Raw genomic sequence first — 24,045 nt, forward strand, 5'->3', positions numbered from 1 at the left:
GGACCCCACAAGATGACACTTATGTCAACTAAACACTATTACATCATTTCAGCAAATTTTTCATACCCTAGGGCACCCCTGAGATGATGCATAGGTCATGTGAACACTAATACATCTTTATCATGTATGGAGATGGATGGAGATTACAGCCTTCCACCCCAAGCAGTGAGAATAAAGTCATGTAATGATACAAAGGTAATCACTCACATGAGTCTGGAGTTGTAACTGTAACTGGAATGCTTTTGGCACTGGTGTATCCATCAACATTCAACTGCACAGAACATTCATAGGTTGTCCCAGCAATGACGCCATCCACGGCATCGAAGCTGAAGTTGAAGGATGACGTGTTTGAGTTATCAGTAACACTTCCAGTCAGAACTGCAGCAGTAGATGAAACGCAGGTTGGTAAATATGTCCTGAAAAATGTAATGAAAATTAAGTCAACCATAAAATGAATGAAGATGTCCCTGTTAAAATGTTCTCACTCATGTGACAGAAATATAACAGCGCTGTAATTCTTGCTTTTCTTATGTTGGTCTGATTGCCTTGATGTAGTTATCTCAGGATGGTCATCTTGGTCCCCAGTCAAGTTTTGTTTTATGACATAAGAACTTCATCTCTGCCTGACAGTACAATACATGCTGTTTGTCCATCGAGTTTGAAGAAGACCATGACATTATTTACTGGTCTGGTTTCTATGAGTACATGTGTGTCTGATCAGGTCAATTGTGTTTATTATATATATATATATATATATATATATATATATATATATATATATATATATATATATATATATATATATATATATATATATATATATACACAGAACTTTCACCATGCATGTGAGCAGGTCAGAAAAATCAAAGTCGAGATGTCATGATTTTTGTCCGAAATGAGGCTTTCTGAGTACGGTTCTTACTGAATTGATTTTCATATTCTGTCTAAACACATGAAGAAGATTCTTTTCCTCACCCACCCACTTGCATTATACTTTAGCAAAAACACTGCAGAACATAAAATGTCTTGTACAATTTGCTTGTTACAATATATGCATTGATGACATTTAAAAAAATGACACCACAAAGTGTGTTCATAAACTGATATTCTGTATATACTTTCTTATAAGACAAGTCCAACTGCAAACTGCACAGACCCAGATCTGCTGTCCCATAATGAATGGCAGATCTGGGTCCGTGCAGTTTGTTAGGAGTAATCAGTATAACAAATAATATAGACCCTTATCTGTAGGTGCATTATGCTATGGCAGATCATGACCTTTGTTGTTTGCAGTTTGACTCAACCTACAAATGAGTACAGATGGTACCCCTATGGTAAGACATTTTTCTAGATATTAGATTATATAAGCTGAATAACATATGCCATGATCTAGATATTAGATTATATAAGCTGAATAACATATGCCATGATCTAGATATTAGATTATATAAGCTGAATAACATATGCCATGATCTAGATATTAGATTATATAAGCTGAATAACATATGCCATAATGTAGATATTAGATTATATAAGCTGAATAACATATGCCATGATCTGCCTGTATCTAGCTCCATACTGTCCTATTCAACGAATTTCATAAACATGAGTTTCAGATTCTGCTCATCATATCATTGTAATGACTTTGCATCACTCAATGATGTTTCTGTGTAAAACTACTCAGTGTTATATTACAGCATGATATAAAATATTTATGCAATGATATGATTTCAACAGATGTTATAGCTACATGACAAGTCAAATCAAAGTACTGAGGATACTGATGGCTTAAGTGGTTAAGGAAATACATTAAACAGGGTCAAATAGATTAAAATAAATTGTGTAAAATACACAAAGCAAGGTCAAAGGGATTAAAACAAAATTTGAAATATTAATAATCATGTTTTTTTATATGATCATAAGCCAACACCAAAATCCCACTAAAAGCATATAATATGAACTTTAAACTTTTTTCTTCTCATCTTGATCTCTTAACTCAGAACTGATTAAAAATCTTGCAATAATTTTTATAGAAAATATTCAAACAATCACCTTTTATTAGCATTTTCAACTGAAATAATTCTACAGATAACCACCCTGAATATAATCATTTCCTCTAAGGATTTAAAACTTTAGTTATGCCTCATTAAATAACTAGACTCGCTTTTTCATGGCCAAAAGCCAACAGAACTAAATAAAAAGGCCTATAACTATTACTTGTAACTTGAAGGAGACTGTATGCCATTGGCTTGAGGGGAATAAATTCCCCCAATCTGTTTAACATGTGTCATACATACCATGGACCCACAAAGACATCACTTGCTGCTGAACCATTAAAGAACAAAGCCTGAGGTTGATCCCATGTTAACCTCAGTTTATGATCTGATACCGCTGTTACTGTCAAATTCTCAGCACCTAGAATTACAACCATGGGAAATAATTCTTGATAAAATATCAAAATATTTAAAGTCTGCTCACACTTTCATGGGAGCAAAAACAAAACTGATTGTTTGAACCATTCAAGACCAGTGTTTCTGATTTATACCAACTTTACCTTTTATCTTGGGAGTCCTGAAAACTGGACTTGAAAACACTACAATTATCATTCTCAATGTTAGGGCTATTTATTTTTAGATTTGTATAACTTAAGACTATTCTATTTAAACAAACATGGTACCCAGGGAAGACAGTTTTCAAATGTATATGCCAAGGGACTGTAATTACTCAGAGTTCATATGAAATAATAAATTTGTTTTTTTTATATAAATTCCATCTATGAGCAGGTGCCCCACATTAAAATGCTTTCATTGGGTCTGAACTATATTTCACTTGAACAGCCCTTATCTGCATAGTATATTGTCTTACTTGTACTATATTTACCTGATTATAGGAAATTCATTAGTTTTCATATAGTAGCCATTTTTGTGGATATTTGTGGTACTTTCATCAGCATGTCTTGTAATGGCAATGTGGTTGGTTGTTATATAGAAACTAGTTTAATGAGGTATCTAATAAAGAAAATTATTATCATTTTTGTTATTTACCCTTGCTACCTGCAAATTCAGAATCAGAAGGAGAGAAAAAGTAGAGAAAATAAAATAAATGATTCGACTGAATATGAATCATCTTAGCTGTGAAATTTTCCACAAATTCCTGGATATTGATTTGTCTTAGGGACGGATACTGTAGTTTATCATGCAACTAAATTTATCACCAGAAATACTGCAGATGAAAACCTGTAGAAGAAGTAGAGCACATAATGTATGATGATGATGATGATGATGACAATGAATGAATGAATGAATGAATGAATGAATGAATGAATGATGAATGAATGAATGAATGAATGAATGATGATAATGACAACCATCACCACCACAAATGCTTGTCTCCCAATACATTTGGTTTTAAAAGAAGCAGAAAAACCTGGTCAAGTACATTTTATTCACATCTATTCATTCTATATGTATCTATAATTTGTTATATCCTGAGAAAGAATGAATACTTACTGCACTGAAGCACTGAACCATTTGTTTGACTCAGATAATGAACTGTGGCACTGGCAGTTGGTGAGTTCCCAAAATAGATCACAGCTGCAGCTGTGGGATATGTACATTCTCCACCAATTATACTTTTAGCCACTGCATCAATTGTATTTAATGTCTCACACTGGCATGCAATTGAATTATGAGACAGGTCTCTGAGATATAAAAAAATGATTGAAATAATAGAAATCATAACATTAGGGGCACATTGTCTTGCATGGTCCCATGATTACAAGAGACCGTGGGGTGATAGTTGAAACACACATATTCCTTGAAAATGACTTTTATGTCTACAAGGTTTAAAGGCACTCTGTCAAAAGCTATGAGAATAGTTGCACACAACAAATTTATCACATATCACTATATTAACAGTATGTTCCTGCTTTATTCAAAGTACATTAGTTACTGTAATATATAAGAGTGCCATGTCTCACATAAAATGAGACAAACACATCCCTCTTGGTGATACTACTGGTCAGTGCATGCTGGCAATTCAGCTGGTCTCAAATTTTGCAATTTCATATCCCAATTGTTAAATTCTTTTGTTTCATTATATGTTTTCCAATATTTACTCAGCTATTGCCTGAAAGATACCAGACATACTATTAAAAATGGAAAAACAAAATACTTTGCCACAATATTTGTAATAGCTTGGAATTGTAACTGCTATTAGTCTCATAATTTGTGACAAAACTTATTGCTGTTTCTGTGGTACAATTACTACTGCTGTATCTCACTGTTTGTGACAGCCTTGCAACTGCCAAATCTCAATACACTGTACATGCATATGCAAGAGCAATGTGACTGCTGTGTCTCATTCTCGGTGATAGATTTGTGACTGCTAAGTTTCACCCTTCATGATATAATTGTAACTGTCATGTTACTAACATTACTTATTGTGATGGCACTGCAATGGTCATGTCTCACCATTTGTGACTGCCAGGTCTCATGGTGTTTAGAGCATTTTGAGTAATAAGTCTCACCATTTTAAAAAGCAAACAACAGCTATGTTTTGAATTTTACTGGTTGCAGGTGAAATAATTCTTGGTAGGATTTCTGTCAAAATTGCAATCTTTTTCACAAGCTTAAAATATTTATGAAGTTAGTGAGGAAACAAACTCAGTAAAATTGCATTATAATGAATACTGAATTGAATTATATGGCTCTCATTGACATAATTTCAATGAGTACTGTACTAAATTATATGGCTCTTATTGACATAATTACAATGAGTACTGTACTGAATTATATGGCTTTCATTGACAGAATTTTAATGAGTACTGTATTGAATTATATGGCTCTCACTGACAGAATTATGATGAGTACTGTACTGAATTATATCGCCCTCACAATTTTTAGACACAGTCCCTCTTCAGGATGAATTAGGCCTCGAAGTTCATAGACACTGTCATATATTTATGAATTAGGCCTCGAAGTTCATAGACACTGTCATATATTTATGAATTAGGCCTCGAAGTTCATATAGACACTGTCACTACTTTGGGAAAATTAGGACTCACAATTCATTCAGACACTTCACTTTTTTTTATGAATTAGGCTTCATGATTCATACAGACACTGTCACTTTTTTGGATGAATCAGACATCACAAGTCATACAGACACAGACACTCTTTTGGACAAATTAGGCTTCACAATTCATACAGAAAAGCTGGTTCTTTGTCTGACAGAATGCATTTGATTTCCTGTTTTGTTTTGTTTTGAATTTATGGTATATGACAGCTGGGCTAAGCTTCCCTCTTAACATCAATTACCAGAATCAACCATCAGAAATGTATAACTTTTTACCCCGATTATTCAGGTCAAATGGTCAACATTGCACCAGGTGTTTGATATGCTCCTTGCTATTATAATTAGACTCCAGAAATCGAGAAAAACAGTCAGCTGGAGCAGATCACTCGTAACTTTAATTAAATAAATGTTATACTGGTAGATAAACAATGTAGAACATGGGCCCCCAACACTCATTCACAGCAGTAATAACTTTGCCTATGGGTGGGGTGGTTATAACAGAGCATATAAATTGTTAAACAGAGGTCTCTGTGATAAAACTGAACAATACAATTATATTAATTTTCAGGAGTTACAATCAGGTGTTTTTGACGCTTGAACCTTTTTTGTATTTCAGGATCCAGCATTCCTGTACAATTAATCATAAATAGTACACTATGGATATGTTGTTTTAAAATGAATATATTTCTCAGTGCCTTGTACATTCCTGGCAGAGATAACATTCATGTAGAAAGGCTCTCCAGAAGGACAAATTAAAAAGGCTTAGAATGGATGCTGGATACAAAATGTGTTTAAATGTCTGCAAGACAAAACAGTACCTTTGATACCGACCTTTTCACATCCAGATTTAATCATCAACTTACAAAATATGTGACCTATCTACCAGACAGGAAAGCTTTTGCAATTGATGCATTCATTTTCTGCTGGTCTGACTTTACGTGTGTCTATCTCTTCCCTCCTATCAGTCAAATGCTGAGTTTTGAAAAATATTTGACGAGAAGACTATCAAGCAGAGTTTTGATTGGATAACACAAACATGGTTTCTTAAGTTGCTTCATCTCATCCAAGGTCACTCAGTAACTTACAATGATGGCGACTTACACCCAGGAAATATTTTAAACTAAACAAGAATTACCTGAAGTTGAAGTTTAATGATAATTCTATATTCTACTAATGGTAAATTATACCTGAAGGATTACATGAAATGATCAATAGATCATGTGTTAGTCTTTTAGTTCACTCAACTCAACAATAATCTCTGATTTTTAAATTGGAAGTGGTCATGGCAACCATCTCTCTTGCCTTTAACAATACTAAGATCAACACATGACATCCAAGAAACATAACTAATAATATTGCTTATCTTGCTTCATTCCAAACACAGCTAAGAATATCAACATTCCTGCTTTTACTTCTGCTCTGAATATTTGAACTTTTTAGGCGGCTGATTGTCCCATAGTCCTTTACTCTGTTTTCATTTCTAGCTGATAATCAGGCATGTGTTGTGCATAAGAAATATGGGTACATTCAAGTGTCAGAGATATTTCTGTAAAGTAGTTTAAGTCTGTTTCCCCTGATCAAAGCCACTAAATTTAAAATGAAAATCTGAATCTGGACCAAGCCAACAAACAAATTTTAACCTAATGATCTTTTTATTGTAGTTGTAATTTTGCTATTATTAAGACTGCAATTTATTGTTCATTATAAAATGTCTTAATGCTCAAATGGTAAGGGCTGGCAGTGTCTGATGACGGCTTATCACTCATCAAGATGCATCCCTTTTGCCAAATTTTATAATTCCAGATATAATGGTATTTATACATTGTGCAAAAAACCTGAGCTAAATGCAAAATCTAACAATCTAACTAAGAATGAACAACTAATGTACATGTTTGTATCAAGAATGAACAACTAACGTATATGTATGTATCAAGAATGAACAACTAATGTACATGTATGGATCAAGAATGAACAACTAATGTACATGTATGTATCAAGAATGAACAACTAATGTACATGTATATAACAAGAATGAACAACTAATGTACATGTATGTACCAAGAATGAACAACTAATGTACATGCATGTATCAAGAATGAACAACTAATGTACATGTATTAAGAATGAACAACTAATGTACATGTATGCATCAAGAATGAACAACTAACATACATATATGTATCAAGAATGAACAACTAATGTACATGTATGTAAAAAGAATGAACAACTAGCATGCCTGTATGTACCAAGAATGAACAACTAATGTACATGTATGTATCAAGAATGAACAACTAATGTTCATGTATGTACCAAGAATGAACAACTAATGTACATGTATGTGTACATGTTTATACCAAGAATGAACAACTAATGTACATGTATGTACCAACAATGAACAACTAATGTACATGTATGTGTACATGTATGTACCCAGAATGAACAAGTAATGTACATGTATGTATCAAGAATGGACAAGTAATGTACATGTATGTATCAAGAATGAACAACTAATTTACATGTATGTACCAAGAATGAACAACTAATGTACATGTATGTATCAAGAATGAACAACTAACGTACATATATGTATCAAGAATGAACAACTAATGTAATTGTATGTATCAAGAATGAACAATTAATGTACATGTATGTATCAAGAATGAACAACTAATGTACATGTATGTGTACATGAATAAACCAAGAATGAACAACTAATGTATATGTATGTATCAAGAATGAACAACTAACATACATGTATGTATCAAGAATGAACAACTAATGTACATGTATGTACCAAGTTTACCTCTTAGCCTTAGAGAAGAGTGGGACTATATGGGTCCAATGAAACACACTCTAAACAAGAATGAACAACTAATGTATATGTATGTATCAAGTTTACCCTTTAGCCCTAGAGAAGAGTGGGACTAGATGGGTCCAATGAAACACACTCTAAACTAGAATGAACAACAAACATACAGGTATGTACCAAGTTAACCTCTTAGCCCTTGAGAGTGGGACTACATGGGTCCAATGAAACACACTCTAAACAAGAATGAACAACTAATGTACATATATGTACCAAGTTAACCTCTTAGCCCTTGAGACGAATGGGACTAGATGGGTCCAATGAAACACACTCTAAACAAGAATGAACAACTAACATACATGTATGTACCAAGTTAACCTCTTAGCCCTTGAGAAGATTGGGACTAGATGGGTCGAATGAAACACACTCTAAACAAGAATGAACAACTAATGTACATGTATGTACCAAGTTTACCTCTTAGCCCTTGAGAAGAGTGGGACTAGATGGGTCCAATGAAACACACTCTAAACAAGAATGAACAACAAACGTACATGTAGGTATCAATTTTACCTCTTAGCCCTAGAGAAGAGTGCAACTTGATGGGTCCAATGAAACACACTCTAAACAAGAACGAACAACAAACGTACATGTATGTACCAAGTTTACCTCTTAGCCCTAGAGAAGAGTGGGACTAGATGGGTCCAATGAAACACACTCTAAACAAGAATGAACAACAAACGTACATGTATGTATCAAGTTTACCTCTTAGCCCTAGAGAAGAGTGCGACTAGATCGGTCCAATGAAACACACTCTCAACAAGAATGTTTGTGATTCAATGAGACTGTACATATATACATGGTTTGATCTGTGCCGATGCTAAGGGTAGTACATTCTCTCTCCACAACTAAATAAAGGTGAGCTAAAATAATCAATATCCTTTTATGTAAATGAGAATTTTTTTAAATGTATATTCAAGAAATAAAAACTTACAGTGTGGCAAGATTTGTTAAGTTACTAAATGCATTAATGCCAAATGTCTCGATCCTGTTGTTGCTCAGGTATATATTCTTCAGTTTTGTCAAATGTCCGAGGACATCAAAATGAGTGAGTCGATTATTATCCAGTGTCAGATACTGTAGACTGACCAGGTTGTAAAATAATCTTGGGGCTAATGTGTCTATCAGATTGCTGTCCAAATATCTGAAATAAAAATGTCTGGCTTCAACAAGAAAGCAAGATGAAAAGCCATATGGAAGATTTTATGTATATATCAATTGTATTTGTTTGTGTTTTATGTATATCAATTGTATTTGTTTGTAACATTCACCTTAACTGTGAAAAGCATAAACCCTGATCTAATGGTGCACAACGTACTAGCAGATCAGGGTATATGCACCAAATGAAACATCCTCTGCCTCTGATGTAAGTAGTGGCCATTTTTGCCCTCAAACCCATACATGTTATTACATCATAACTGAATTGCTGTCATAACAACAAAATGATGTGGCATCTTATCTGAATTGCTGTAACAACAACAAAATGATATGACATCATAACTTAATTGCTGTCACAACAACAAAATGATATGACATCATAACTTAATTGCTGTCACAAAAACAAAATGATATGGCATCATAACTGAATTGCTTTCGCAACAACATAATGACACATCACTAATAGGAACACAAAGCAATTAAACTGCAGGTATTGCTTTGGTGGTTAAAGTGCTGTTGAGCATTATTTTCAACACAAACCTGTTTTCACAAATACACCTAAATTTTTGTTAGGAAAATCTGGGAAGGATCATTACAATGTGGGTCTGCACTATTCTGCAGTCAGATGCAAACAAAACTCATTATGTAAAAAAGGAAATTTGACAGCAAATTCTTTTCACAATCACTTTAACATTAAGAAATAAAGTCTGCTATGTACTTGTGTGTTCATTGGTACTTTGAAGACTGGTTAAACCCTTATCTCTTCTTGACCTTACTGTGAAGGTAGAAGCAGGAAAGTGTGAACTGTACAATACCAGTCCACAATTTCTTGAATCAGCCATTTTAGAGCAATATTATTTTAATTGTTTCAATTTCTTGAGTTGAGATTTTCATGAGGTGTACATGATCCTGAGAGAGTTCACAATATGCTTATCAAATGACCCATTTTTCAACAACAGGCCAAACTAATTTTTGTTGTGACCAACACTCTTTCTCTCCTGTGGTGTGTGAACATGTGAGATATCATGGAGTCATAACCTTTGATATTAATGGAGATAGTTTCTTTTCCTCAAAGAGGCAAAGGACAAAATATGCTATTTCAGGAATGGTTACTAGAAGAGTAGAAAGATCGTTGTTTCAACACCAGCTGCACAAACCAGACACATCTCCAGAAATGGTTGCACTTTGCAGTTGGGAAACATATTGATCCCCTTGATCCACCTATAAATTTGGTCCTGGCTTTCCTGACAGAGCTCTTTGACTCTGGTTTAGGTTACAGCTCCATCGACACTGCCAGATCTGCTATATCTAGTTTAGTTAAATTGAGTAGTAATGTTGACCTAGGTAATAGTGTTTATAGAATGATTTTTGAGAGGAGTTTTTCTATATACTAGGCCAAGTTTGACAAGATATGGCATAACCTGGGATGTGAGAACTGTGCTTCAGCAACTGGAAAAATTATTTCCCTTGGGGACCATTCCTTAAAACAAGCTACTCAGAAACTAGTGAACCTGTTGGCCTTACTTAGTGGCCAGAGATGCCAAACTTTGCATGTTATAAATATTGATGATATTACTATTTTTTCTGATAGAGTTGTTGTCAGAATTAGGATCTTTTGAAGCAAAGTGAACCTAGTCAACATCGATCACAACTGACTTTTTCTGTGTATCATGATAAAAGACCATGCATAGTTGAAACCTTACAAGAATACATCAGTAGAACTTCTTCCCTTTGGGGAAATGAGAAAAAATTATTGATAACCACACAACCTTCTTTTAGAGCTGTTGCTAAAAGCACCATAGCTAGATGGATCAAGACTGTTATGAAGGAGGCAGGGATTGATATATCCATTTTTGGGGCCCTACAGCACTAGAGCTGCATCAAACACTGCTGCAGCTAAAATGAAACTGTCTTTGCATACTATTATTAAGACTGTAGGGTGGAATAATGATTGCACTTTCCACAAATTCTATCATAAACCTGTATCAGATAGCTTAGATTTCAGCAGTGCTGTGCTTGGGAAGTCCCAGCTATGAAAACTTTTGATTCAATCTCAGATACTTATATATTGTTCTTTATAGTTTCGTCTAGTATTACAAATAAATATTTTACATTATTTTTTCTTAATTGTTGTGATTGGATGCATAAACTCTGAAATCTCATGGGATCCCGAGATACTTACAGAGGAAATAAAATTTCACAATTAAACAAGACTTACCAAAGTCACAGTTTTATTGGAATTTTATGAACCTGTATGTGCCTGAGGGATCACATGCCCACCCATATACAAATTAGTTAACTTCCTGCATATCCCACCCTATTGTTGTTCTCTGAGGCATCCAAGCTGATCAGGTTCTAAAGACTCAGACTCATCACATGACCAATTCCATCTCATGTGATGCCTCAGGCATCAAACTGTGACTTTGGTAAGTCTTGTCTAATTGTGAAAATACCTGACAACAGGAAGAACATCTAGTAAATGTTTCCTCAGTTTAATAAAAATGCATTGTTACCTGTGACCTTAATGTCATTTCAGAGACACATGGTACACTTTATTAAAATGTGTTTGCTTCAATCCTCAAGTATATATAAAATTTCTGAAGGTCAACATTGTGCCATAATAAATAAAACATTGTGACCTTTAAAAAATTGGTAACACTTATATGAAATGGACAACATTTCAAGATTTCGTAATGAATTTCACTTAAAGGAGCAATGAAATCTAGTTTGACCAAAATCTCTTGTGGAAAGTGCAATAATTTAATTTGATTGTCTTATAACATGCACTAATTTAAATGACTCCATGTGCTTGTCAGTTTTTTTCTCCAATCTATAAAAAACAAAGTACCAATATATCTAGTTTCATTAATTCCCTTACAGATAAATCAGGGAAGTCAGACTATTAAAAAGCCCAGCCTGGAGTTGAGTAATTCGGTTGTTGGTCAGTCTGAGAATCTGTAAACCAGTCTGTGTACTGAAGGCACCATCCGGTATGACAGCTATCTGGTTATTTTGAATGTATCTGAAGAAAAAAAATTATATATATATATATATATATATATATATATATATATATATATATATATATATATATATATATATATATATATATATATATATATATATATATATATATATATATATATATATATATATATATATATATATATATATATATATATATATATATATTGGTAAGTCATTTCTTTCAAAGCCTGAATATGTAAACTGCCCTCTTATTCACACCTAACTCTTGTCTTCTGACTTTTTCTCATCTAGGTCAGTAACTTAAACATATCAGAAGTCTAATGAACATACCTTAGCTAAATGAGTGCACCTAGGTAATTCTGAAAGATAGACTTGTACATTATTGCTTGCATAGTGGAGAGATAACATTTTTTGTTCTGTAAAAATCTACATGAAAAGCACTGTACAATCAAAATCTACATGAAAAGCACTGTACAATCAAAATCTACATGAAAAGCACTGTACAATCAAATATCTTCTAGTTGGATTAAACTGTAACACTGAATTCACAATAATATCACAGTGAATGAAAATGCATCCTAGACACAGGAAAATATGGAGGAAGTTCAAAAATCTGAAAAACAGTCACTCCAAGAGAAAACTGTATGCATTTATCAAATACATGTATGTGTATGCTAGCCTAACTGCCTGTTGTACAAGTATGCGAATAAAAAATAAAATAAAATTGATAAAACTGGGATGACCAAGTTTAAAAGGAAGTTTGAAAATTAAAATACCAAACAGTATATAAATAAACTGGGAAGCCATTAGTTTCAAACTTGCGACCTCTTGTCTGGAAGTAGGGATACACATAAAGACAAATGTGGGCGTTTCAAAGTTTCTCTTTTATTTGTATGTGCATTCATATTTGATGGCACATGAACATAATTTGTCCAATACTACAAGGCCTTTATGCCAAAATGCTTTCTGTCATAGTTGGTAATTTTATGTTGATCAAAGCTGCCAAATATTTTTTGTTTCTAGTAATGGCAGATATAAGTGCAGCCACATTGGCACCTGGTCTGTGTCAATCTGAAAGGCCTTTAAGATACTAAGCTTTCTGTAAAATTTGGTAAAATTCTATTTACAAGATCTTAAGAAGTCATTCAAAGGTTTTCTTATTTTTAATAATGGTGACTATAATAATGGTGCATCTTCATCATTTATATAAATTTTAGAGATTTCCATGGAAGAAGTCCTTCTGCCAGTTTGGTTAAATTCCTCAGAGCAGATTTTGGAAAGTGTTCTTCTATTGTCAGAAATGGTGGCCATATTTTGATGGCAGATCTGCATTTTGAACCATTATGTTCTGTGAAAAGGTTGATTACAACCTTTCCCATCATTTGTGCTGAGTAATGGAAAAAAAGAAGCTAAAACTGACACATGTACAATGGATGATGAAAATAGATGCAGCACCATGCCATAAGCTCACTTGACTGTATGACCAGGTGAGCCAAAAAACAGATGAAGTGTTCTTGATATGTCTTTTATTGTCTCTGCCCACCTGTTCACCTTTCTCTATCTCTCTCTCTGTCATATATATATATATATATATATATATATATATATATATATATATATATATATATATATATATATATATATATATCATACTTACATTTCTATAGCTGATGGCACATTCAGAGCTAATGGATATGAGGTCAAACTATTACTTGAAAGGTCAATGTAATGCACAGTCATATTGGCAAAAGCATCTACACTGACTGTCCTGAGTCCATTGTTTTGAAGGTATAGATATCTCTGTACAGTGCATCCTGGTCCAAACATCGGCTGAGTTATGGTGGTTAGTTGATTATTATTCAAGTACCTGGATGAAAACAAAAGAGATACAGCATTCTGCTATAATGTTACACCTGTAAAATGTTTGAAGATGGGGATGGTGTTATTTGCTAAAAGTTTCCTAAAACGAGGAATAGACTTAACATTCCATATTGCTTTGTCATTCATTGAGCATGGACTTATCAATTATAATGAGCTTATCATATGGTATGGGCTTGTTATTCAGCATGAGCTTATCATTCAGTATGGGCTTGTTATTCAGCATGAGCTTATCATTCAGTATGGGCTTGTTATTCTGCATGAGCTTATAATTCAGTATGGGCTTGTTATTCAGTATGAGCTTATGATTCAGTATGGACTTGTTATTCTGCATGAGTTTGTCATTCAGTATGGGCTTGTTATTCAGCATGAGCTTATGATTCAGTATGGACTTATTATTCTGCATGAGCTTATGATTCAGTATGGGCTTGTTATTCAGCATGAGCTTATGATTCAGTATGGGCCTGTTATTCTGCATGAGCTGATAATTCAGTATGGGCTTGTTATTAAGCATGAGCTTATAATTCAGTATGGGCTTGTTATTCAGCATGAGCTGATCATTCAGTATGGGCTTGTTATTCAGCGTGAGCTTATGATTCAGTATGGGCATGTTATTCAGCATGAGCTTATGATTCAGTATGGGCCTGTTATTCAGCATGAGCTTATGATTGAGTATTGTCTTGTTATTCTGCATGAGCTTGTCATTCAGTATGGGCTTGTTATTCAGCATGTGCTTATGATTCAGTATGGGCTTGTTATTCAGCATGTGCTTATGATTCAGTATGGGCTTGTTATTCAGCATGTGCTTATGATTCAGTATGGGCCTGTTATTCAGCATGAGCTTATCATACAGTATGGACTTACTAAATTATGATATACATTTTGCATACTGTTATTGTTTGTTTGCTGTTGCAAATTTCCATAATTATAAGAACTCCCGATTGTTACATTATATCTTCGATTTTCATTTCTTCTAAACAAGAAAAGTCCTACATGTTCTGTTGTATCACCTGTGAATTACTGCTGTGAAAAAATAATTACTTTACTAGAAAGAATTCACTTCTTCACTAAATAGAATGTTAAGTTTAAACAGTATTCATGTAAATTAATGATTTTTTTAATTCTACAACAATACAAAAATACAAAATAAACCTGAACAACAAAAAAAATCATCCACAATTAATTTCAATCCTAAGAGTAATCACAAAGAATGCTGTTACTCCATATGCTATAGCGCCATTCCCATGAAAGAAACTTACACGTGTGAACACCTGGCATTTTTGTACCGTATATACCAATGTTAAAACTATGGGAAACCATGCACAGTATAAAGTATGGAGAAAGAAATAAAATAACAAGTATGATTAAAAAGGCTAAAAATCTTATTATCAATCATTGCTTGAAAACAAAAAGAGCAACACCAACTCCACTTGGAAAGTCTTCAATGAACTCATTGGGGGAACACACAAAAATCAGACAAATAAAATTCACTCACTTCTGGTAAATGACACCATAATCACTGATGACACTGACATTGCAGATGTTTTCAATGATTTTTTCACCAACATTACCACAAACTTAAAAGAACCAGTGATAGAAAACAACTTTAATGAACTGAAAAAGTTCTGTAGCAGCAAAATCTCTAAGGAGGTATGTTTCTCTATCCTACCAGTATAAAAAAACTTTGTTAAAAAATGTCCCAGTGAACTTGATACCAAGAAAGCTACAGGACTTGATCAGATTGGTCCACGACTCATTAAATCTTCTGTTTCTGCCATTTTATATAGCATAACATTCATGATCAATTTAAGTATTGCAACCTCATATATCCCCAAAATAAGAAAAACTGCAAAAGGAACTCCTATTCACAAATCTGGTTCTAAGGATGATGCTGATAACTGCTGGCCAATCTCAATACTACCAAATTTGTCAAAATTGATTGAAAAACATGTCCATGACTCATTCATGTCATATTTAACCAAACACTTGCTGTTACCCTAATCAACCACTCTTTAGACAGAAACATTCATGTGAGACTGCCTTGATCTCTTTAACTGATAAATGGCTTCAAGCACTTGACCAAAGTAGAATAAAAGGATCTGTATTTGTAGATTTCAGGAAAGCAGGAAAGCTTTTGACATGGTGGATCATGAAATCCTTTTGAAGAAAGTGAAAATTTACCAATGTGATGAAAGCACAGTTAGATGGTTTACTTCATACTTAAGTGAGAGAACACATGTTTATATAAATAATGTTCTGTCTGAACCTGGAACAATTACACATGGTGTACCACAAGGCTCAATTCTTGGTCCATTACTATTTATTTTATTTATTAATTACCTACCACTTTTACTGAGGGACTCAATATCATCTACAGATGTCTGTGCAGATGACACAACATTGTCAGAAAATTTCTTTGCAGGATGCCCTAAACAAACTTGACAACTGGTGCACATGCAATGGCATGATGGTAAATACTGGTAAAACTAAAATATTACTTATCTCAACACGGCAAAAAAAGGCAAATTTTGATAGTGATGAACTGTGTCTGACATGGAAGGATAAAAATTTGCAAATGTTCTGTTATGATAGACTACTTGGTGTTTTTGTAGATAATAACCTATCATGGACTGAATATATCAAATATATCAGTAAAAAGGTCAATTCAAGTATGGCTTCTCAGTATGATAAGACATTTTCTCCCTGAAAGGCACAAAAAACTATTTTTTATATCAGTTACATACAACCCTATTTTGACTACTGTAATACAGTATGGGGTAATTCAAATGATAAAAACATAGCAAAGCTGGCACATCTTCAAAAAAGAGCATTAGGGCTCATATCAATTCAGAAAGAAAGCAAGGAAAATTTAGCTGGTAAGTTAAAAATATTACCTATTAGAGACCGAATCTGTTTGAGAAAAGCCAAATTAATGTACATGATATCCAGTAATAGTGCTCCTGAATATTTACAATCACTATTCCAGTATAGGCTACCTGGTAATACTCCCCACCTACGATCCATGTCTACCAAACATTATACAATTCCCAAACCAAATAAGGAGTTATTTAAAAAAAGTTTCCAATACTCTGAAACTCTGCTCTGGAATAGTATTCTGGTTGAGATTAGAAATGCATACTCTATTTCCTTCTTCCAAACCCAATATATATAATGTCTTCAGAGATGCAGCCAAAATAAATAAATTCCTTTGTATGAGGGCATCAAGGTGGATTATAGTTCTTAGCAAATTGTGTTACCCTCTTTAAATAAAGTCATTATTATTATTATTATTATTAATCATAATAATCATAAATGTATTCATAATGTTTTCTCATAAGCTACTCAATGCAGTTTGGGGTCATATAGGATGTTATTCTTTCTTGTTCTAACAATATTCTCAGTCAAAAGGCATTAAACTATCAAAACAACAATATTAAAGACAAAATGATTTAAAAGGCCCAGAATTTACTCTCATCCTTGTAAATTTTTACATAAATTTGTTATTTTTGATTTTGCAGGACTTCTGATCTCTTTTTGCCAGTTTACTGTCACAATATGAATTTTTATTTTGGAGCCCAGGTAGCTCAGTTGGCAGAGCATTAGACTTTTAATACAAGGGTTAAAGGCTTAATTCCAAACCACGCAAGCACAGGTTAGCTGCCTTGGTAGACTTTTAATATAAGGGTTAAAGGCTTAATTCCCAACCAGGCAAGCCCAGGTTATCTGGCTTGGTAGGTCCCTGGGAAGGGTACATACTGGTAACTTACATTTCCTCTGCATCATATAGCCAATAATAAGTACCCAATAAAATGAGCAAGAAGAAAACTAAAATATTATTCTTAAAATAATCCCACAATACTGAAGTTAAATGTTACTGAAAGACAAAACCAATACTTACATGCTGCCTACATAAACATTACTAAAGGCTTCTTTTTCTATCACACTCAAAGGTCCATTATTAAGGAATAAGGAATCATAAATTGTCAGGCTATTGAAAGTGTAGCTGGACAATGTAGTGATAACGTGGTTTCCCATGTTGAGATTTTGAAATTTGGAGGAATTGAAGGCATATTTCTCCAGATGACGAATCGGGTTATTTGTCAGCATGATGTCTCTTGCAGTAACAGAGTCAAAAGCCCCAAATCTGATTGTAGCAATATTGTTTTGCTGTAAATTTCTGAAAAAAATGAATTTTTTTATGTAAATAATGTAGATAAGATACAAATTAACAAATTATCCATATGGTAACAAGTTTTGCTGGTTTTGTGGCTGCTGCAGACAACAAATCTTAAATGTCCACTGTAACAAGAAGGCCTAGGACTGCATGTAGACCCCATTATTAAAGCAATGAGTGACTTTAATTTCATCATCAAAAGGCTGAGCAAGCATATTACAGATTGAACTGTCTTAGCTTCATATACTTCACCCAAGTAAGAAGAAAACTGATGAAAGGATTTAGGAAATATAAACCAATAAAATAAACTTTAACCAAAACCCTAATATTCTCTATGTGACCTTGGCCCCAAGGTTAAATTGGCAAGTGTGTATGTCACAGAGTGAATATTCTTAGCTTCACAATCTGCATTCCAAATATGAGCAAAATCCAACAAGAGGTAAATACAAGCAAATAAAAAAACTTCAACCAAAATTTTCATGTAAATTTTCTATTAATATGACATTGATCAAAGGTATATGGGACAAGTTAGAATTTTTGCAGAATTAACAATTTTAGCTTCACAATAATTAAACCCCATTGTTGTTATCTATCAGTTGAGTTAGCAAACAGAAGCAAAAGAAATTTGTTAGATACTTAAGTCTAAGTGTGCATTTTTCTCTTACTGTGCCCTTGATCCCAAGGTCATAGGGGTGAGCACCAATTTCATAGAAAGAATTTTCTTAGATTCAAAATGGTTCATGTCATGCCTGATGAGAATCTATCAAAGCATATAAGAAACATCTGCAAATGAAAACCTGCAATTAAAACCTAAACAAATTACTTGAAAAGTAACTGCTTTGTCTCTCTTGCCACTTATGTCAGCCTGACAAAAATATCCCCCTGTGGTACCCCCCCCCTCGTACAACAATGAATTTCACTACTAATGAAAATAACTGTTGCCAATACCAAACAAGTGATAACTGCAAGAAATCAATGAATGCACAATATCAAGAGAAGTAGTTTTACAATAAAATCAATGTTCCAAAACTATTGCTGTTGACCATGCCTCATTTTCATTTTCTTATGACCTCTTTTCCTGAATTTACATCTTTAATTATGACATTATTAGGCCTAAACTTTGACTTTCCATTCATTAAAGTTCCTGATTTCTCTTGTCATGTATTATATAGTATGTGATGACAGAAAAATAACCCTGACCAAGAGTGGCTGAGTACTATTATAGTGATTTCTACAGTTTTCTATCATGACAAAATATTAATGTCTATTATTTAAACTGTGCTTGAATTTCATTCATAAAAAAAGAAATCTATACTAAATATCATATGTGTATTGTGAATAGATTTATAACCTAAGTTTACAATAAAGTATATTCTGAAGCATAACTTGTCATGGATTATTTGTACCACTGTACATGCTTATAAAAAGCAGTAAAAATGGATGATTAAAATTGTTATGTGTTTATTTATCACTCATAAAGAGATCAAGTGTTGATGGACTAGAATGCATAGAAATGTTTATGTATTGCTATTTTATGGAAAGACAAAGATATGTAAAAATTAGTAGAGTGCAAAAAAAACAAGGATTAATCCAACAAATCTTAAATGTGAATCGCTTGTGTCAAAACTACAGTTTATAACAGAATATTTATAAGGATTAGACTTTCTTTACTGTGAAAACAAGACTGAACGACTTACATATCATTAGTCACACGCAAGTCCCTGAAGACTCCAGTTGGCAACTCCATAAGCCTGTTGTATTGCAAATATAAATAGCTCAAAGACAGCCCATTAAAGTCCCCTCCATTGGGAAGTGTGTACAACTGGTTGTTAGATAAATCACTGAAATGCATAACATATACAGTGGGTCATTTGCCTTGTAAAGCAACAGTACAACAAAATAGTAGTAAACTAATTAAAAGGTAAACAGTATAAGTCACAACAGAGTATCTGAACATGTCTATACTGACTGTTTTATAACATGTCTATACTGACTGTTTCATAACATGTCTATACTGACTGTTTTATAACATTGTCTATACTGACTGTTTCATAACATGTCTATACTGACTGTTTCATAACATGTCTATACTGACTGTTTCATAACATGTCTATACTGACTGTTTCATAACAATTTAACTGAAAAAGTGTAGAACAAAACAGTAGTCATAATTTTTCTTATATACATACAGTATATTATGCTATGATGCTATTTATTATTCTGGAAACATAGTGTAAATGCAATATCTCAGTATGTGCTATCTGTTGTAGGTAACATACCTTGTATCAATTTTTTGTACTGTAATTTTTTCTATACAGTTAATGCATAAAAATCATAATTATTTTTGAAAATAATTTCTTTTTCAGACAGAGAGGTTTCTTTTATATATTTTTCTTTTACAAATGAAGTCTGCAATTAGAAGATCTTTAGGGTCCAAAAATTTAATTATACATGTGAATAGTCTACAAAAACAACAGAAAAATAGAAAAATTCCTGAAAAATATATTCAATACTTCACTTATTTGTTGCCTATCACTTTTATGCATATTTATCTTGAGAATTTCCCTTAAAGCCAAGTGCGTACAAATACCTACTAGCTATATTTGACAGAATGCAAATTAAATTGGAATTGCTGCAAAACTTAGGCCTTTTTATACCCTCTAAATCATCAGCTACTGCTCTTTCCAACCATATTAAAATAATCCATGCCAGAGTCCTTAATTCATAAAGACAAATATTTGGATGAAGTGTTTACCAATATTGAAGTAATGCATTTATTTTATTTAGTAACATCTAATGCAAATCATAATGAAATCGACTCCATTATCTAAAGCAAGTTAAACAGACACTTTTGTCGAAATAACTCATGCTCTGTAAATTAGAAATTCTATGTGATGATCTGTCACACACGAGCTTTGAGTTAAAGAAATACTGCCCATTATAAGTAAAAAGAATGAAAGAAGCAATCAAAACTTAATGAACTAGACAGTTCTGTTCTATTTGACTTGCAATTATTTAGTGGAAATACCTACAGCTTGTGACATATCAATGTGACATTAATTCACATCTGTGAGGTGTCCTAAAAATGTATTAATTTCTCTTAGAAAAAACATAATATCCCATCCTTATTCCTAAATGTATCTTTCTCGCAATTACCACTATTTATTAATCACAATTATATTATTTATTTGTAATATATTTTTGGGACATATGCTATTTGGTATATATTTTCAATCCTTGTTTTTTAAGTTTTAATGAGATACTTTGCATGTCAGGTGCTACTCTTGTAAACTTCATAACACTTCAGTGGCACCTTTGTAGAAGTAACAACTTTGCACAAGTGGAGGTGAGAGATATAATTCATCCAAAATGAAGGATATACAGGAACTGTATATGCACTTATTTGATATTCATCATCATTTTTTGTGGGAATGTAGACATTGTCTCACATGCAGAGACAATAACACTGGACAGTGACTATTCCAGCCAAGTCATAGCAAAGACATACAAAAATGGTAATAACAGCTGCCTTGCTAGGCTCTCAGCATTAAGAGGTTAGTGTTAGGACTGGTCAACCTGGTGTCAGGATAATGTGACTGGGTGGGACATCATGCTACATGTCTGCGGCATGATGCCCCAGTGCTAAACATCACTATAAAATGCCACATTGCAGATATCGTAGCAATATGACTGAAAAATTGTCAAAGCTACGTTAAAAATCCAAATCACACACACACACACACACGCTTTTGTGGGAATGAAGACATTGTCTCACTCACATGCAGAGACATTAACACTGGACAGTGACTAACCCTGCAGCAGATATAACTCTTTCTTGGAATGCATATGGATACAAATGTTGCAAATATTTAAATTCCAAAATATATATCTTTGAAACTAAAGCAGTATGCAATGAACTTTTACAAAATTCCATATACTATTTGATTTGCATTTTCTCACTGACAAAAGAATCAGCTAAATGGGGACATCATTCTGTAAAAGACACTGCTGAAATGTTCAATAATTTCTCCAGATGCATCACCCTTTACTATATTAAGAACCATACTAACATCCAAATTGAGCAAGATGATCTTCTTTCTATTATAAGCACTAAAATTCCTATTGATAAATAATTTTCAATAGCAAATGTTAGTGAAGTATGTTTTTGATATGCTCATTAAGTTGCATATTAATAAATCCTCTGGTTGGGATGGTATTGGTCCACATATTCTTAAAATTGCTGCACCTGTAACACAAAGTTATTAACACAATATTATAAACTTAAGTATAATGAGTGGTGATTTTCCAGATACTTTGAAATGTGCAAAGGTTACACCTATCTTTAGGAAAGGAGAAAGGGAGGATCCTGGGAATTACAGACCAATATCCATTCTACCTGTATTATCAAAATTATTTGAAAAGCAAGTAGCAATGCAGGTGGCTGAATTTTTAAAACTTACTCTCTATTTCATAAGGCACAATCAGATTTAGACTCATGCCAAACAGAACTTACCAAATTAACAAATCTTTGGCTACAAGAAATGGATAATGGTTCTATGACTGAGATTGTTTTCCTTGATTTCAAGAAAGCCTTTGATCTCGCTGATAGGTATTTTTTTTGTTGGGGGGTAAAACTAATTTTAATTATGCAATACCTACCTGCTGCTATTGCACAGCTATCCTATTTTCATGCTGAATACATCCTCCCCAGAGTGGAGAAAAAGTCAGAATGACCTATGCACTCTATTCTTATTTTACACACCACTCTATATGTCATGTGGTTGCATGCATAAGGTCATTTTTTTCACAGACAACAATTACGCAAAACATCAGAGTTGGGTGAGAGGATGGCATTCGGCAATAGCAGCAGGTAAGTATTGCATAATTAAAATTAGTTTTTCCCCCTCCCATAAAACATACATTTTAATAGCAGCAATTACTTATCCTGCCACTATTGCGCAGCTGAATTTGTCAGTTAGGAGGGTAGGCTTAGGCCCTTGTTAAACTGATAAAAAACAGTGAAATGAGTCGCACTCACCATAGAGGAAGTCTCTCCGAACCTCATATTGTGTTGTAACAATGGGCCCCATAGTTGCAGTGCTCCACCTCCCTAATGGGAGAATGTAACCTGCTGTCATGATTTTCTACCTCCCTAAGAGAAGCAACCCATCATTGCCATGCACAATCTACCTAATGAGAAGGTGCAACCTGCTAAAAATCAGAGACAGCTAATACCAATAGATACGGCATGCATCTCCCTTCTTTGTCTTGCAGAAGGAAGTTTCACTCAATGGTTCACATGCATGGTGCTTGGGTAATAATAATAGCCCTTGAGACTGGATAATGAACATCTTTTGGTCTTGAAAAGGAACAAGAGGAAATCAGCAATGAAGTAAAGGGGGGCAGAGAGGATCACAGTGTTCCTACTGCAGCAAATGCAGAAGATTCTCCACCAGGCATCATGGACCTAATGGAAGTAGAAGCTCTCTTGGCCTGATTGATACAACTGGCAACTCAGCCCAAAAATCTTTTCTGGCAGACAGAACACTAAAGATGAGCCAAGCAAGAAGGTGGAGAATGTATGGGATGTTGTGGAGGAGGGATCCCCAGTGTAGCAACAGAGATCCTCCTGTGAGATAGTGACCTGGGTCAGTCAATGAATGGGTCAAGGAGATTGATGGACCATGATTGCTGGGGCCACAAAGTGGTGATGAGAATGCTCTGAGCAGAGAAGTTCGGACTCATTGCAGAACTTGTGGTAGCAGTCAAAAGGGTGGGAAGGCATATGTGAATTGGCGATCCCACTGGAAGCTGTACTGACTGCCCATGCTCTCTGATCTGGGACAGACATGTAAAAGGGAAGTTGTTGAGCTAGGTTGCAAACAGGTTCACTGGAGGTCTTCCCAGA

The 24,045-nt window shown here is 33.8% G+C and overlaps 1 protein-coding gene across 2 annotated transcripts in view; it reads right to left on the reverse strand.

Moving 5' to 3' along the window:
- Positions 1-24,045, reverse strand: part of LOC149785120 (uncharacterized) — a 279,057-nt gene that overhangs the window by 125,376 nt on the left and 129,636 nt on the right. For both annotated transcript variants that reach the window (XM_089978887.1, XM_089978886.1), the window contains exons 21-28: positions 19,835-19,978; positions 17,862-18,140; positions 13,743-13,952; positions 11,976-12,119; positions 8,874-9,083; positions 3,510-3,700; positions 2,298-2,415; positions 208-416 (exon numbers count right to left, since the gene is read on the reverse strand). In XM_089978887.1, the coding sequence (XP_089835013.1) occupies positions 208-416; positions 2,298-2,415; positions 3,510-3,700; positions 8,874-9,083; positions 11,976-12,119; positions 13,743-13,952; positions 17,862-18,140; positions 19,835-19,978 (1,505 nt within the window). The remainder of the gene's footprint in view (positions 1-207; positions 417-2,297; positions 2,416-3,509; positions 3,701-8,873; positions 9,084-11,975; positions 12,120-13,742; positions 13,953-17,861; positions 18,141-19,834; positions 19,979-24,045) is intronic.

The sequence above is a fragment of the Sinohyriopsis cumingii genome, chromosome 13 (genome assembly GCF_028554795.1).
Source record: "Sinohyriopsis cumingii isolate HCF-2022 chromosome 13, ASM2855479v2, whole genome shotgun sequence".
Taxonomy (NCBI): domain Eukaryota; kingdom Metazoa; phylum Mollusca; class Bivalvia; order Unionida; family Unionidae; genus Sinohyriopsis; species Sinohyriopsis cumingii.